The sequence below is a fragment of the Syzygium oleosum genome, unplaced genomic scaffold (assembly GCF_021117445.2).
Source record: "Syzygium oleosum isolate NSW1041296 unplaced genomic scaffold, Sole_v2.1 Sole_v2.01, whole genome shotgun sequence".
Lineage (NCBI taxonomy): Eukaryota > Viridiplantae > Streptophyta > Magnoliopsida > Myrtales > Myrtaceae > Syzygium > Syzygium oleosum.
In genome coordinates this window covers 37,267,024-37,283,635 of record NW_026607485.1, presented here as the reverse complement: position 1 = coordinate 37,283,635, position 16,612 = coordinate 37,267,024, and the positions used below count along the sequence as shown (strand labels likewise).

The following is a 16,612-nucleotide window of genomic DNA, read 5'->3' as shown; positions in this document are numbered from 1 at the left end:
ACATATCTTCTTGGGGATAGAAGAATCAAAATCCATGTAGTTCTTTTACCCTCAGTCATCGCTACCCGTTTCGGTACTGGTACCGGTAGTGGTGGTATCTCCGTCGTCAAAGAATTCGGATTCATTATTCCGATTTATCTCTTGTTGTCGATATTGAGCCTTCGTCCAATTATCGACGCAAGCTTGAGCCTCCACTGATTCCGGAACTAATCTCGAACGTTGATCATCCAAAATATTACCTCCGGCATTGAATACCTGTTCGACCGCAACTGTCGAACATGGGGTTGCAAAAATTTGTTTTGCAATAAGAGAAAGGATTGGGTATTGGCTTGCGTGCTTCTTCCACCAATCCAAAATTAAAAAACCCGTACTACCTTCGGATTCAGAAAACTCAAAGGAAACGGTTAGATACATCTCTAATTCAGAAATGCTTCCTATTACTCCATTTTGCTTTTTTTGTCTATGTAATAAAAGTTGATACCATTTACTAATTTTATCTATACTCTCACTTTGTGTCTCGGTAGATTGAGAAGATCCAATATCATCTCCCTTAGTACAAAATTCATTGTATAATTCTATTACTACGTTTTTAAGCTCCCTTAGTATGGTTGTAACATTTACCGTATTATAATGTAAACCTTGATAATACATATGCAAATAATCAACTTAACCATCTAATTTGCAACGTGGATAAAAAACACAAGCAACTAAATAAATAATGGGAATTTCGTTATAATAATGTAGCCACTTCATTCTCACTGTTACTATAGTATTTTGTAATTCAACATCATTTTCATATTCCTCAAAAACTCCGACAATATATTAATACATTCTACAAAAAATAAATGCGTAGTAGGATAATAAACACCGGAAAAAGTATAAGTTGCATAATTAAAAAACTTTAAAATATCTATTTTTTTTTTACAAATATCCCACTCTTGTGGGTATAAATTAATCTGAGGTATATTATTAGAAATGAATGCACATAATAAATCTTTATATGCAAAAGATTCATTAAGAAAGTGGAAAGTAAAATTCCAACGAGTTGAAACATCTCTTGGAAATCTTCTTGGCCTTTTTCCATTTGCTTTACAAAATCTACTCCATTCTTTCATTTTTTGGGATGTTTCCATAAAAATTGAATCGCTGTTTTTATTGGTTCAAGAAAAATATCAAGAGTTTTCAAACTATCTTGTACACATAAATTTAAAACATGACAAGCACATCTAACGTGAAAAAAATTTCCGCTAAAAGAGAGTCTACAAATATTTTTTAAATAGGCAATTGAAGCGGTTTTTGCCGCGGCATTATCAAAACCAATTGAAAAAATTTTGTTAAGCAAACAATATTTTTCTAAAATTTGCCTAATTATTCTATAAATATTATTTGTTGTATGCTTACCATCGAAAACTCTAAATGCGATGACTCTTTTTTTAATAATCCAATTGTCATCTATCCAATGACATGTTATGCCCATGTAAGAATGAATTTGCCAATGATCACTCCAAATATCATTACCTATATGCACACATCCATTAAATTGCATACAAAAGTTTCGTAAATCTCTTTTTTCCATTTTTGTAAAGATCTTTAATTACTCGTTTAAGTGTATTTCTAGGAACACGTTTTACTTGTGGAGCACAAGCTTTTTGTTCAAATTGATTAAAACCAAATCTTTTTCCAAAATTAAATGATAAAAGCTCAATGGAAACAAATTTACCTAATTCTTCCTTATAAGTTTTTTCATTAAAACGAAATAAATGAGAAATGTTAGGATTGACGTACCCGGAAATTTATTGTTGATTGGTATTGATTCCCGCTTTAGTTGGATGTTTGCTCCTAAAATGTCGTTTGAATGTTTTATATCCTTGTCCACATGTATATTTATATATTGCCCCACAATGTTTACAAATTATATCATACCTTTTTGGACCAATATCAAACATTTCCGTTTTAGTGAAGTGGTCCCAAATGTCATATGTAAGTTCCCGCTCCGCCTCCTTTGTTGTTGACATTTCGGCATGAAGACTTTCTTGTGTTGGGATGCGCTCTACATCGGGAAAAATGTTGATTTCATCATCTTAAAAATATGCATAATCACGAGGATCAAAAGAATGTTTGGATTCCGTCATTCTATTCTTACCTTTCCCAGTTGCTGCTTGACTTCCACTTGCCATTTTTTGAGTGGATTTAGAGAATTGAGCAAATTGAGTGGGAGAATTAAGAGAGAATTGCGCGGATTGAAAAAATTGAGAGAATTCGGATTGAGAAAATTGAGAGAATTTAAGAGAATTTGAGAGAATTAAGAATATTGAGAGAATTTGAGAGAATTGAGAGAGAGAGTATTGAGAAAATTTGAGAGAATTTATAAGAAAAAAATGAGAAGAAAATTTAGCCGTTGCCAAGGCCCCAACGGCCACCTGTCCTGGCCTGCAGGCTGCAGCAGGGCCTGTAGACGTGTAGGCCCTGTTGTAGTTTTTTTTTTTTTTTAACCGGGCCCGGAACCGCCGATTCCAAAATTGTTGGAACCGGGCCCGTAGGCCACAGGCCGGTTCCAGGTCCGAACCGTAGGCCCGGTCAACGGACCGGTCCCGAGTTTGACCCGAGCCGGTTCCGGGCCGAAATTGGCCCGTGGCCATGTCTAATTTACTTAATGCCTTTCCATAGTAGAAATACATATGCTATGCACTAAAACTACATAATGTCAATTGGCATAACCAAAAAAAAATTATTTTTGCTTAAGAAACCTTTAAATAAATCGAAGGCAGGTTAATCAATATTGTTGATTATAAACAAATATAAAATAAATGGATCTAAACAGCAGCTAATCTGATAAAATCACATGTAAGGTAAGATATTTTGTGATGCGCCACGTGGCTGCTCCCCTTGTGCCATGTGACACCGATCTCCTCTATTCTAATTTAAATAATTTTCATGAGAAGTTTCTTACCCCTACTCTATATAAAGAAAACTATAAGACAGTTTCAACCTAAAATTTTTTTGCCAAAAACTATTAATTTAAGTCCATGACTATCAGATATGATCTGTTATAGTTCAACATTATTTAAGAAGAAAGATAATTGTAATGTAGAATTTGTCTAGATATTTAAGATATGGATCCAAAAATAGCTAAACTTTTCGAGTTTCAGCTTAAATCTTAACATAATGAGATCATAAAATGGGAAAGAAACTCGCAAGGAATTCATCTGAATGTTTTAAATGGAATGCAATCAAATAGGGAGCTCCAATGGCACTTTATTTTGGGAGCCGAAACAATAAAGACCGAATAAGTCCTCCTCTATGTTGAGGACTCCTCCTTCATTTTCTTCAAATCGCGATTCCCGTTTTTCATAGAGGAATCTCTCTTCAACGATAAAACAAGATCCATTTGCATCGTATCCAGAACATTCACCGGTTTTTGAGTCGCAATCATACTTGCTATTCTAACAGCTACCGATTCTTATTTGACGAGAACAAAACTACGTTGAGAGTACAGCTAAATGCTGCGCTTACTTCTTTTGATTAGACAGCTCCTAGTGCGAAGCTAACTAACTAGGATTTGTTCACAGGATTCGTGAATGCTTGGGAGGACATTGATCCAAAGCTAGAGTACGGTTCATGTACTGTTGTTCTTCTCAAACATGATGAATCAATTGATTTAATGTATGCATCCGCTCTTTCCTTTGTCCTTACCTCGAATTTTTGACCCATCACTAGTTGTTATTCCCGATTTGAACCACCCCTTTACTATTGGTAGAGAGATCCAATCATTGAAATCAATAACAAGGCACTACGGACCAAGATCCAAACGAATCAATCTTGTTGGGAGGTATTGCCCAAGAAATGAAAAGAGGTGACTTCCTACTCGGATATAATAAATAAAATTAGAACAAAATAAAATCTTAAATCGAAAAGACTTTTGCCATCACCTCTCCAAACCACATTCGTAGGCTAATAATCATTCTAGATAGTTCGAATTATTGAAAGTTGCCGAGATGTGCATATAAATTATATTAAAAAATCTCATATTGGAGAATAAGTATGGTGTGGAGCAGTTTATATATCTTAGTTGGCTCATAATTCGTTAGCTTAAAGCTTTTGAATGGATGGAAGCTTAACTGGATATGTTCAACGAATAAATTAAGATAAAAATAAAAATGAACAACAAGGGCAAAAGCAGCAGAACACATGAACAGTAGCACCCATGAATGTGGCGATGGACAATGGCAATGCCCTCTTGCTTCCTCTTCCTCATCCATCATTAAAACTTACTTGGTACGAACCTGGGTGACATGGTCCAGTCCAAGGGGCTGATCACGAGGATCGCAAACGGGGCAATACAACAAGGGCAAAAGCAACGGAACACATGAATATCCCAAACTCAACCACACACCCCAATCATTAGCGGTGGAATGTTTGAAGATTCGGAATAGCTCCATCGCTTGGCTGGATCATGCTGGGATTTCTAGCTAATACAGCCCTGTCCGATTCCTTCCAAGGATGCTTTTGGACACGTACGGCTTGGAGTGGGCTACACGGGCTCGTGAACTGTCAAATTCATGATCGGGTCTTCTTCAAACGAAGGATTGCAAGCAATGTCAACCAAGAAAAAACAAAAATCAAATGAACAAAGCGAAGGGTGATGCTAAGAAAGCTAGGCCAATAGTTTGGAAATTTGTCCTTTCAAGAACACTTCCACCTAAATGACTCGACAATAATTACGTCATTTAATCAAATAAATATTTTGTAAACTCCAATCGATACACTCTTGCGCAAGGCCCTTTTAGAGTTTAAGGGCCCGTTTGGTAACGTGCCAAATAGTGAAAATTTCTGTTCTTTTGTTCCCAAAAATAGTTTGGGAACAGAAATGCGTTTGGTAAACTTTTTGTTCCTGAGCACATTTTTACAAAAATTTGTGCCGAGAAACAGTTTTGGAAGAGAAACAAGAAGTAAAAAAAAGTTGCTTCTTGTTTCTCGGCACAATTTTGAGAATCAGTTTTTTTTCTTTTTTTTCTTTTCTTATTTTTGTGTTGTTCTTCCCCAGGTGAGTAGCGGCCGAGGCCACACTGGCCAGCCGGCGAGGCGAGGGCCGGACCCTCGCGCCTGGGCGAGGCGGCCTCGCCCAGATCGAGCGAGGCCGAGCCTCGCCGTCGGTCGCGACGGCGAGGTTGGCCTCGCCTAGAGACGGCAAGGGTCCAGCCCTCGCCCTCGCCGGCCCTGGGCTGTGGCCGGTCGCCGGCGACCGGCCATGGCCAAAGAAGAAAATGGGTAAAAAAAAAAAAATTAAACAATTCAAAATATTATTAAAATATTATTTGGGAACAGAAATTTTGTGTAGTTACCAAACGCATTTCTGTTCTTTTCTACTCTAGGAATAGAAATTTTGGACAGTTTATCAAACTCCTTCAAATACTCAGAAATTGTTTCCGGGCACATAATTTAAAAAAATCATTTCTGTTCAGAAATAGCTCCCGGGCACAGAATGATATTCATGCGCACCCTAAGCCTCTCTTCGTCTCTTCAACTTTTGGAGGGGAGGGATTTGACCTAGATCTCTCCCTCCCCTCCCTAGTTGCTTTTCCTTTTATTTCGTCTTGTTTCTTTATTTACTCTCCCGATTTAATTTTAAAACTGGGAGATTTGAGAGCTTTTTTCTTCAATATAATTTTTGAATAAGCACTCCTTCTTAAATTTCATTCATGCTCACAGCTACTTCGGTGTCAAAAATGTGCTCGCTCAACGTGTTTTCGTTAGAAGTTTTAGCGTCTCGCACTTGCTAAATGGCTCGCTCTCACAGGTGTCATGTTGTCTTCAGTGATGATGTTGGGGATGCCGATCCTCGGGACACACCGCCGAAAGGAAAAGCCGTAATTACATATAGAGATCCTGACGTGTGCTTATCACTAATATTAATGTGTGATTCGGTGATCGTTGCCGATCCTTTCATTTAGATATAGTCATAGATCTTTCCTTGAAGGACAAGCATATGATTATCTTTGCCAATCATGCTCTGATGACATATCTTGATTTCTGATTTTTGGTTTGTTTCGGAGTTGTTATGGCGACTTTTGAGATTTCATTTTTAATAATGAATGAAAATTTGTTTTAACCCAAAAAAGAACTCCAATGGACACATTCTTTTCCATTTTGTTTCAATTTTCACATGCAGGGTATGGGCCAACATATCCCTTTCGTTGGACAGGAAGGTGGGATGGATGGCCGAAGAAGTCCTTCTGCAAAATCTGCACGAGTATCGACGCTGCATGCTTTGCTGGTATTTGGGCGACAGTACGCGTCTTGGGCGCATCTAGAGAGAGAGAGAGAGAGAGAGAGAGAGATCCAGCTGAAGTACGCAGATCTCAAGAGCCATCCAGTGGGAAAAACCTCGCAGATCTCGAAATGCTGCCGATGATGTCCGATGTTGCTCAAGGCTTGCAATGTCCAATGAGATTTTGGTCTTTTGCATTTCACTGTAATCCATGAGATTTTGGTCATTGCTGGGACTAGGGAGTAGGGGACTAGGTGTTGCTTTTGACATTATAATTGAATTTATTTTTTCTCCCTTTCGAAATTTTCGCATTAATGTAAACTAAGTGTCAAGTGGTCTTTTTAATACAATTCCGATTGAAGAGTTAACTCACAATTCTTATTGTTGTTATTGTTTAGGTCCTATTTGTGTTTTTTTTTATTTACTTAATTTAAATTTAGCAGTTCATGAATTTCGAACTTTTTTCTTAAATTTGATAACTTTCGAGCAACTCGGGTTGACGCGAAGATTCGGGTACGAATTTTTCGTTATTTTTTGAAAGTTGAGTAATGTTTTCAATTTCAGCGGGAAAATTAAAAGTTTATTTCTTTTATTTAGATGCAAACAGACATGCCCAGGGTATTTTAAAAGATACGGCAAATTTATGATTTAAACAAGTCGATGTTTGAGTGCGTTTGTTTCGTAAGAAATTGAATGATTTGGAAAATATTTTTCTAAAAATTATGGCTCGTATCACTTACAAAAATGAATGAACAAAAAATATTTTCATCATTTACCAAAATGTTTAGACATAAATTGTTATCGATAATAAAAATAATTTTCATTAACTAATTATTTCAACTAATACAAGCAATCATTTTTTGGAAAATGTTTTTCAAATCATTCATTTTCTTTGAAACAAACGGACCCTAAATATATAGAGCCCATCTATTTCAATATCAACCAAAGTTTGTTCCTTCATGGTTTTTTCATAAAAAGGCTAATGCCTCTACCTAGTTAGAAGATGAATTTATTGGTTACTATTCCATGTCCATATAAGTAACCAACTGACAGAAAAGAAATTGCTTATTACCGTCTGAAAAGGAGTTAAGTGTCGATCTATAATAAGCTATCAACAAATTGAAAGTGTTCATGGTGTTAAAATCTATACTATATACAAGTGACAAGTGAAATTATGTAAGATCATCACGTGGAAGCAGAGCACATGTTGTTAAGAAAATGAAGGACATTGACATTATTCCATTGATACTAGTCTATCGAGGAAGCTTGCACCCGAAACTCTTTTGTCTTGCGGAAGGGTTTGTGTCAAAGAGAAGTAACACCGGAAATAGGATAAACTCTTTTTTTTATTCGTCAACCTAATTGGAAAAAAAAATCCTAGCACCCCCTTGGCAACTTGAGATGGCGTATTCACGAGTTAAAAGTAAATAAAAGCGAAAATGATACAAATGGTCCATGAACTTTGGCTCAATGTGCGATATCGTCCATGGATTTTTAATTTGTCTAATGTGTCCCCGCACTATTGGTAAACGTTCAGTGTAGTCCTTTCGACTGCTCAAACAACAAATTAAACGTTATTTGATGACGTTGATTATCATTATATGCTGAGTTGGAGTATTAAAAATGACGAGTTAACATGTTAATCTTTTCATCCATTTATTTTAAAAAGGGAAAAAGAAAATTAGGGCGTTAACATGCCCAACATTATTTGACGACGTGGATTATATATCCCGATTTGGGATGAATATCTTACTTGGATAATCCATATGTAACTTATTGTTTCCGTCCACTGTTTAAACTTGCCAATCTGGAAGCCACATCAGCACATTCCGTTAACTTGAATTCACAGAATGACGACATTGAACATTTTCATATCGTTTAGGGACTAGATTAAATATTTGCTAATAGGTCAAAGTCTAGGAACGATATTACATGTTGGACTAAAGTTCATAGGCCATTTATGGCAATTTCCCTCAATAAAAAGAGATCAGACTCGTTAAGCTTTAAGCCTCCAAGGGGAGACTCAGACTATGGAGGACCACTGTCTCAATAGTGAGCCCAGGCCCAAAAGCAACCAACACACCCCATTCGAGCCCCTCCCCGGTGGTCTTGAGCCCATCTTCAGCGGACTTCTTTCTCACCTCATCCAAAATAAACAGGACGGATGGACTTAGACATGTTCTCATACTCCCTCATCACATGCCGCGTCGTGCGCAACCTACCCGATCCAAGATCACGGGCCCTCTGGGGTGGGCGATCCGGAAGAGCGAGTTCCGGTCCGAGATGCCCAGAGGTTGGAAGGCCTCCGCGAGGCCCTTCTCGATGTTCTCCGAGACGAGCTTAGAAACATCCTTGAGGAGGTGGAACACGAGCCCAGCTTCGCGGAGGTGGCCCTTGATAGCCCTTGGCGCTGTCCGGGAGTATCGTTCGGGCCGTGAAGACCAGCTCGTACATCGGCTTCTCCATTCCGGGCACCGGGTCTGATCCCACGATGACGGCGGCTGCTCCATCCCCGAACAAGGCCTCACCCACGAGACTATCCAGTTGGGCCTCACTTGGCCCGCAGAAGGTGATGGCGTTGATCTCGGAGCACACCACGAGGACGCGGCGCCCCCCCCTGCTGTTCTCCGCTAGGCCCTTGGCCAGTCGGATGACTGTGCCTTCCGTGCCACTGCCTTGCTGGTACATCATGTGCAGCTTCACCGTCGGGCGGAGGCCGAGCAGCTTGGCGAGCTGGTAGTTGGTGCCCGGCATGTCGACGCTGCAGGCGGTGCAAAAGACCAAGTGGGTGATCTTGGACTCGGGCTGGCCCCATTCCTTGATGGCCTTCGTCGCCGGTTCTTTGCCGAGCTTTGGGACTTCGACCACCACCATGCCTTGCCTAGCGTCCAATGAGGGTTCCATGTAGGCACAAACGTTAGGGTTCTCTTTCAACATCTCCTCACAAAGATACATGTAGCGCTTCTTGATCGTTGACTTTTCGCCTGAAAAATGTGTGAATCCTCGAGTCAAGACAAAATTGTTTGATCCCATCTATCGAGGTAAGAAGAAACAGACAAATGTAAAGCAATAATTTTCCTACTAAGAAGTTCTTTACAGACATACCTAGATGGTTTTCCCCGTTAAAGTAGTTGATTACATAGTCTGCGGTTAAATATACCTAAAGATATATCGACAACCCATGTCCAGACAAGATCATTCTCGAGCGTATTATACTAAACGTATCAAACTATATCTGAACCGCTAGATCTGTTGAATTTCATCTCACCCTTCCGGGCCGGTAGCTGGAAGATCGAGGTGGGGACCTCAAAGTCCCAGGGATCAAACCCAAAAAAAAAAAAAAAAAAAAAATCTCACGAAATATTAGCTACTCATTTTGGGCTCGATTTCTCCCATCGCCTCACTTTCCTTTTCCTCACTATTCGATGTGGTGCATGCACTATCTTTCTTCCTCTTAAATTTCAACTATGAGAAGGAAAATTGTTTTCCAACTTTCTCTCATTATTCAGGATTTTTTATATGATTAAAATCCGGACATACCATTTTATTACATTCCTTCATCACCCACGATGCGGGCAGTCATGTTTCAAAAAGTCGGCCAAATATCTAAATCAATGGTGATAAACATAGGTTGTGGCGAAAAAGATTACCCCCGCTCGCGTACTTAAAACTAATCCTATTATTGTAATTATATATTTTTCTGCCAGAGCTTCTTTTCCTTATCGACTAGAGACATTTTCATTTAACTTTCTCCATTTGGCTTCTTATCCATTATTAATTAGCGGGTCCACGCTAAACCCTACTGAAGCAACATAGTCATCACAATGTTGCCGACACACAGTAATCCGCCAGTACATATCATTAGCGATGGAATGAGCCTCTGCATTTTCTTTTTCAATGCATACAACAAGATGTAGGATCACTATCAGAATGCACCATGCCCAGCTCAATATCAGCATACTTGCTTTAGTCCACGTAACATGGGTACCGATGACTAGGTTTTTCTTTTTCTTTTGTACGAAACCGATGACGAGGTTAACTCGACGTACGAGAAACACAAGGAAAGCTCGTATGTACTTACACATTCGCTTGAACTTCTCCTTCAACTCCGTCACGTGCTCGTTGCTCGTGCCCGGAAGTAATAGTCCGGGGACGTGCTGTGGCCAACACAGTTCGGCAGGTTCGCCGTCCCGATGGCCATATGATCGTGGCGGGGCCCTCCACCCGCTGGGCGTGGCGGAGTTCCTCAACGGTGGCCATCGTCTTTCCCCGAAGCGAGTGTGGGAAGGTCGCGGCTGCCGGGCGGAATGAGCTGAGAGCCGAAGCGGTGCCGAAAAAGTTGTTGGGGGGGGGAGGAATAGCGGAGCATCGAGCTGATGGAGAAGAGTTGGAGAGCCATGCGGTAGATGAGAGTCACGTGATCGGGAAGCTGGATGGCATGTGGCTTCGGTGTTTTGACTATTTGGAGTCACGTGACTGTTTGAGAGGTTGACTGGTTGAGGGGGTTGAAGTTTCTTCTTGTTTTTGCTCTAAGGGATTAAGCCATAGCTTTAATGAGCTCATATATCGAACCAGACATTATAGGGTTGCTCCGGTCACGCGACAGGATTACCTAGTCTATTATCGGGAAAATTATCGCACGGTCTATAATTCGTGTAGACCAATACTATTTCAATTATTAGTTGCGTGAGTTCATCATGCGATTCACACAATCAAAAGTGGAGTAGGATTTGATTTACACGATTCACAAGTCATATGACATTCTTTTCTTCTGTCGAAAGCAGCTCTGTCATCGAGAAAGAGAGCAAACTTCTGGAGCTAGAAGAGTGTTGATTAGCCCCTAAGAAATTGATGTCTAATTGTAAATTGCAACTCTGAGCGGTTGTGTGGCTAATTTCGTAGCTTTATTTTCTTCTACGACTTTTTAGTCATTTATGGATAATCCATGTCGCAAAATGACATTTGTACGGATACCAATTCAGTTTCAAACTTTTCAATTTTGCCAGTGTAGTTTTAAATTTTGTGCGAAATTTCAATGTTATCTTTCCAGTCAATTGCCACCGTATGATATTACCAATGCGCGTTTCATACAATAGGTTTAGGACAAAATTGGTAATTTTTCCTTGAAATCACGTCCATGCACCAGTCGCACTCGCCTTTTCAAACGTGCTTTTAATAGCTAGGTGCTCGAGCACGGGCTCGAGTGCCATACTTTCCATCTCTATCATCTGGTGGTAACAAGATCAATGCGACAACAATAATCGAGGGCTTAGACAAGAATTAGAACTACTAAATATCGATTGGAGCACATCAACATATATTGCATATGAAATATTATTGGGGAAATCTTTGGTACACATAACTCCCCTCCCCATTTATTTCAATGTAGCCCCAGAAGCACCACGTTCGCCCATCGCAAACCCCCTTTTTTCGACACTCAAAATGCGCAACTTAATGACTTAAGTAAACTGCAAAAGAAAAGAGAAGAAAAGTGAAAAAAATTCAGAGAAATTGATGACAAACCAAACAAATGAAACGATGTAGAGAGTGTCTTGCTAAGCCTTAGCAAGCGGCGAGGCTGTGGAGGACCACGGTCTCGACGGTGAGCCCCGGCCCGAACCCGAACAACACGCCCCACTCGAGCCCCTCGCCGGTGGTCTTCAGCCCGTCCTCGGCCGACTTCTTCCTCATCTCGTCCAGGATGAACAGCACGCACGCGCTCGACATGTTCCCGTACTCGCTCAGCACGTGGCGGGTCGCGCGCAGCTTCTCGGGCTTGAGGGCCAGCTTCTCCTCCACCTGGTCCAGGATGGCCGGGCCGCCGGGGTGCGCGATCCAGAAGAGGGAGTTCCAGTCCGAGATGCCGAGCGGCTGGAAGGCCTCGACGAGGCTCTTCTCGACGTTCTTGGAGATGAGCCCGGGGACGTCCTTGAGGAGGTGGAACGTGAGCCCGACCTCGCGGAGGTGCCCGTCGATGGCCCCATCGCTGTCCGGGAGTATGGTCTGGGCCGTCGAGACGACCTCATACATCGGCTTCTCAACCCCGGGCACCGGGTCCGACCCCACGATGATCGCGGCCGCGCCATCTCCGAACAGGGCCTGGCCCACGAGGCTGTCGAGGTGGCTGTCGCTGGGGCCACGGAAAGTGACGGCAGTGATCTCGGAGCACACCACGAGGACGCGGGCCCCCTTGTTGTTCTCGGCCAGATCCTTGGCCAGGCGGAGGACCGTGCCGCCGGCGAAGCAGCCCTGCTGGTACATCATGTACCGCTTGACGGCCGGGCGGAGGCCCAGCAGCTTGGTGAGCTGGTAGTCGGCGCCGGGCATGTCGACGCCGCTGGTGGTGCAGAAGACCAGGTGGGTGATCTTGGACTTGGGCTGCCCCCATTCCTTGATGGCCTTCGTCGCCGCTTCTTTGCCGAGCTTCGGGACCTCGACCACCACCATGTCTTGCCTCGCGTCCAGCGATGGCGCCATGTAGGCACAGATGTTAGGGTTCTCCTTCAAGATGTCCTCGGTCAAGTGCATGTAGCGTTTCTTGATCATGGACTTTTCGCCTGCAAATTGTGTTGATTGACATGGTTTAGAGCAGAATTTCCATGGTCATATACTATGAAAAACGCAGCTTTATGCAGAAGGCCCGGAAGTAACAAGATTGAGATGACTTTCCCTACTTATAAAGTCTTTCCACATAGGTTGAGGTACATGTATCATCTGTTGTGTTCCAAAAATACCTATGTGAATATGCCGCGGCAGCTATAATTGTGACGATGGGTTAATATATATCGCGGTACACCTAAGCCTCGACGGCAATTGAAATTCCATGATCGACCGAATAGACCACGACCCGATTTGCCTAAAGGCATTTAATAGTTGTCGCATCTAGTTGTAATTTCGAAATTCCCTCTCTTTCCTTTCCATGACTTTACGACGTTACACGCACTTTGTTTTTCTTCTTAATTAGAAGATACAGAAGAAGGAATACTTCCCTTCTTTGCCTGATTATTAACATATATCCTTATCTTCTTCTATTTACCCTTTTGTCCGTCTTCAATCAGCGGACCTTGCTCGACCCAACTTAAAAGGAAATATTGAAATCACATCTTATGTGTACATAGCGATCGCCTAATGACAGCGACGAAATGAGCATGTACCCATCTTTTGCAGTGGATTAGAGTCTCATATGCTCATGCAAATACCAAGTGACATGAAATTTTTCTGCCCGATGTTGCTTCTTTTTTGCTTTTGGAAGATAATCAATATACGAGAATAGTAGTGGTCTAGAACCACAAAGGTCGAAACAAGGAACACGAGAGAGACAGAGAGAGAGACAGAGAGAGAGAGCATATGTAGGTGTGTGATGATGCTTACACATGCGCTTGAACTTCTCCTTCAGCTCGGTCTTGTGCTCGCTGTTGGTGATCCGGAAGTAGTAGTCCGGGTACGTGCTCTGGTCGACGCAGTTGGGCGGGGTGGCCGTCCCGATCGCCATGATCGTGGCGGGGCCCTCGGCACGCTGCGCACGGCGGACTTCCTCCACGGTCACCATGCTGCCTGCAGGGACCCTGTTCGCAGCCTCTGCGGTGGCGGAAGAGGGTACGTGATCGATGATCGGAAGGAAGCAGAGAGAGCAGCGTGTGTGTCGATGTGCTGGGAGGTATCGAGGCGGGTCTTTTATACACGACAAAGAGGGAGAGGGGGTAGATGGGGTGGGGAGTCACGTGCTCGGGGGGGCGCACCCAACGAGTCCGGGAGGCCGTGCGGCACGTGACTTCTCGTTGGGGGGTGTGTTTGGTGCGGTCGCCACCGTTCGTTACCTGCCCATCAAACCCTCCCACGCGGCCCGTGCAAAGTTAGATTGGTCGATGATTTAATTTTTTTTTCCCCAAGTTTCGAACATGCCACGTGGGTGGTCCCCCCCGACCTCATTAAAATTAGAACATTGCAAGACAAGATTTTCCCCAATTTAAGAAATTTGTACACGAGCCGTCTTATTTGATTTTGATTGTATATATATATACACACACATACATGTCTAACGGATTTGTTTTTGGTGGGTCGGAATATCCACCGGATTTTGAGTTGTTTGGAATAGGCCGTGTTTCGGAATTTCCCCGAATTGATAATATCCTCGGTCATACTCGAAATTGTGGAGCCTTGCAAATAACGACGGTCCAGGGTAGAACTTATTTCGAAAGTTTACTATAATAGAGGTTTCGTTTATTTAGTAGAAAATAAATGATTTGAAAAATATTTTCTTAAAAATGATTGCTTACATCGCTTCAATGGGAAATGTTTTCGTTATCGACAACAATTTATGTCTGGACGTTTTCTTGGACGACGAAAATATTTTTCGTTCATTCATTTTTACGAGCAACACGAGCGATCATTTCTGAGAAAAATATTCTACAGATCATTCAGTCTCCGCGAAACGAGCGGAGCCTAAAAGACTTAGTAATTTTTCCCGTTTTTAACCTTTTTTAGCCACGCGCATGGATGCGACGTATCACAATGAAGAGGGAAGAAAAGGGCAAGAGAAATTATGGAGAAATTACGAGTCAAGGAAATTTAATTCACCAATCCTAATTTGGTTAAAAATCATACGCTCGACTTACATTAGTAAGCATGTGACATTGTTTGGTGGAATTTGCTTGAGAGGCTGGGTTTGAACAATAGCTTAGCAAAAGCGAGTAGGAGAGGCGCACCAAAGTCCCCTAAAAAGATCCCTATCAATAATGGGGGGCGACCGAGTTAGCTAGGCAGATCGAACGGGGAAAACATGACGTGGTTGCAACTTTGCGAGTAGCTTCCCGTATTGTCATAAAGATTGTGACCATGAACTTGCCGTTTAAGACGGCACGGTATGAACGGGACTTTCGATTTGGACATGACTTTACTGATATTTGTTTGATAACCCGACTTTTTTGGCTCGACTAATTTCCGCCAATTCGCGCGAAACCGCCTGGTCTGTATGTACTATCGGATAAGGTTTCGCTCGTGAAGGTGGGGGCCTCCCGAAATAATTTTGAACGCGAGATGTTATGATTCGGATGCGAGATTGCCATAGTCAAACCACCACGGAATCCGCCCCATGGATAGCAACCTTTTCTCTATTATTTCGTGGATCTACTTAAGAACATTTAATTGAACAAAAAGAGAGGAAGAAAATATTTCCGCGAAAGCCGTATAGTCCGTGAAGAAAAAAGGAATTTGTATGAGTCCTAATTTTGGTTGGAAACCCTTACAACTACCCATTCGCCCTCCTCTTTTAATAATTGATTGATCATTAATATGGTATACACGACGGATTTTATAGAAGAAACCTCCATTTATATATTTTGATAACCATTGATGAATTCCGAATTAGTGGATGACAAGCTTTTCTCTATTGTTTGATGGGTTTACACGAAAAGTATTCAATTGAAAAAAAGAGGAAGCAAATATTTCAGCGAAAGCTAAATAATCCGCGAGGAATGCCTTATATTTGGAGAAACTTATATGGGTCTTAATTTTGGTTAAAATTTTTAAAGGAAATGACACAAATAATTGCTAAAATTTGGCCCAATGTGTAATATCATCTTTGAACTTTTAATTCGTTAGTGTTCAAATCTAGTTCACAAACTTTCAATTTGTTCAATCTAGTCCCTAAATTTTCCATGAAAAAATCAAAAGTATTCGTAATTATACTAATACTTGGATTTTAGTATATCTTTTTATTTCAATAAAAAATATGACTGTTTTTTCATTAACTTTTTAAGTTTTGGTATTTATAAATATTATGATAGTTCCATTCAAGTATATTTTAGTTTATGATCTCTATAATATTAAAAGTAAAACCTCATTTAGAGTCGAACCGAACGATCTCTATAAATATTATGATAGTTCCATCCAAAGTCTAGACTTGTTCGTGTCATTTTCCCAAATCCTTGTAACTACCCATTCGTGCTATTAATTTTATCAATAGATAATTGATAAGTAAGGTATACACGATGAACTTTGCGCAGAAGAAACCTCCATTTATTTATTTTGATAACCTAATGGTATGAGTGCAGAGGTCCGGCTACCAGTAGGCCTGTTAAACACCTAGAGTCTCATAAATCGATTAGCGACCTTCAATTGAATTCATCGATGGTAATTGAAATTGGGGGTGGGATTTTTTAGATGAATTAGAAATAGTAAATTGATGTTCACCGCTGTTGTATGCGCTCCTAACACTTCATATCATTATGGAATGGCGAAAAAACAAATATGGCTTTTGGTAAAAATTCCCTAAAAAAAATAAATAAATCGTAGTTAATCATTTCGGTTCTCATTCTTTCAAATGAAAGTCCGTCCGCGCCATTA

General features: G+C 41.2%; 1 protein-coding gene and 1 pseudogene across 1 annotated transcript; both read right to left on the bottom strand.

Moving 5' to 3' along the window:
* Nucleotides 1-8,271: 8,271 nt before the first annotated feature.
* Nucleotides 8,272-10,537, bottom strand: LOC115679797 (chalcone synthase 1-like; annotated as a pseudogene).
* Nucleotides 10,538-11,537: 1,000 nt separating this feature from the next.
* LOC115679787 (chalcone synthase 1) lies at nucleotides 11,538-13,882 on the bottom strand. Its single transcript, XM_030603498.2, has 2 exons — nucleotides 13,640-13,882; nucleotides 11,538-12,825 (listed from the first exon to the last, which is right to left on the bottom strand). The coding sequence occupies exons 1-2, from the start codon at nucleotides 13,815-13,817 to the stop codon at nucleotides 11,831-11,833; spliced, it is 1,173 nt and encodes a 390-aa protein (XP_030459358.1). The 5' UTR covers nucleotides 13,818-13,882; the 3' UTR covers nucleotides 11,538-11,830.
* Nucleotides 13,883-16,612: the final 2,730 nt, after the last annotated feature.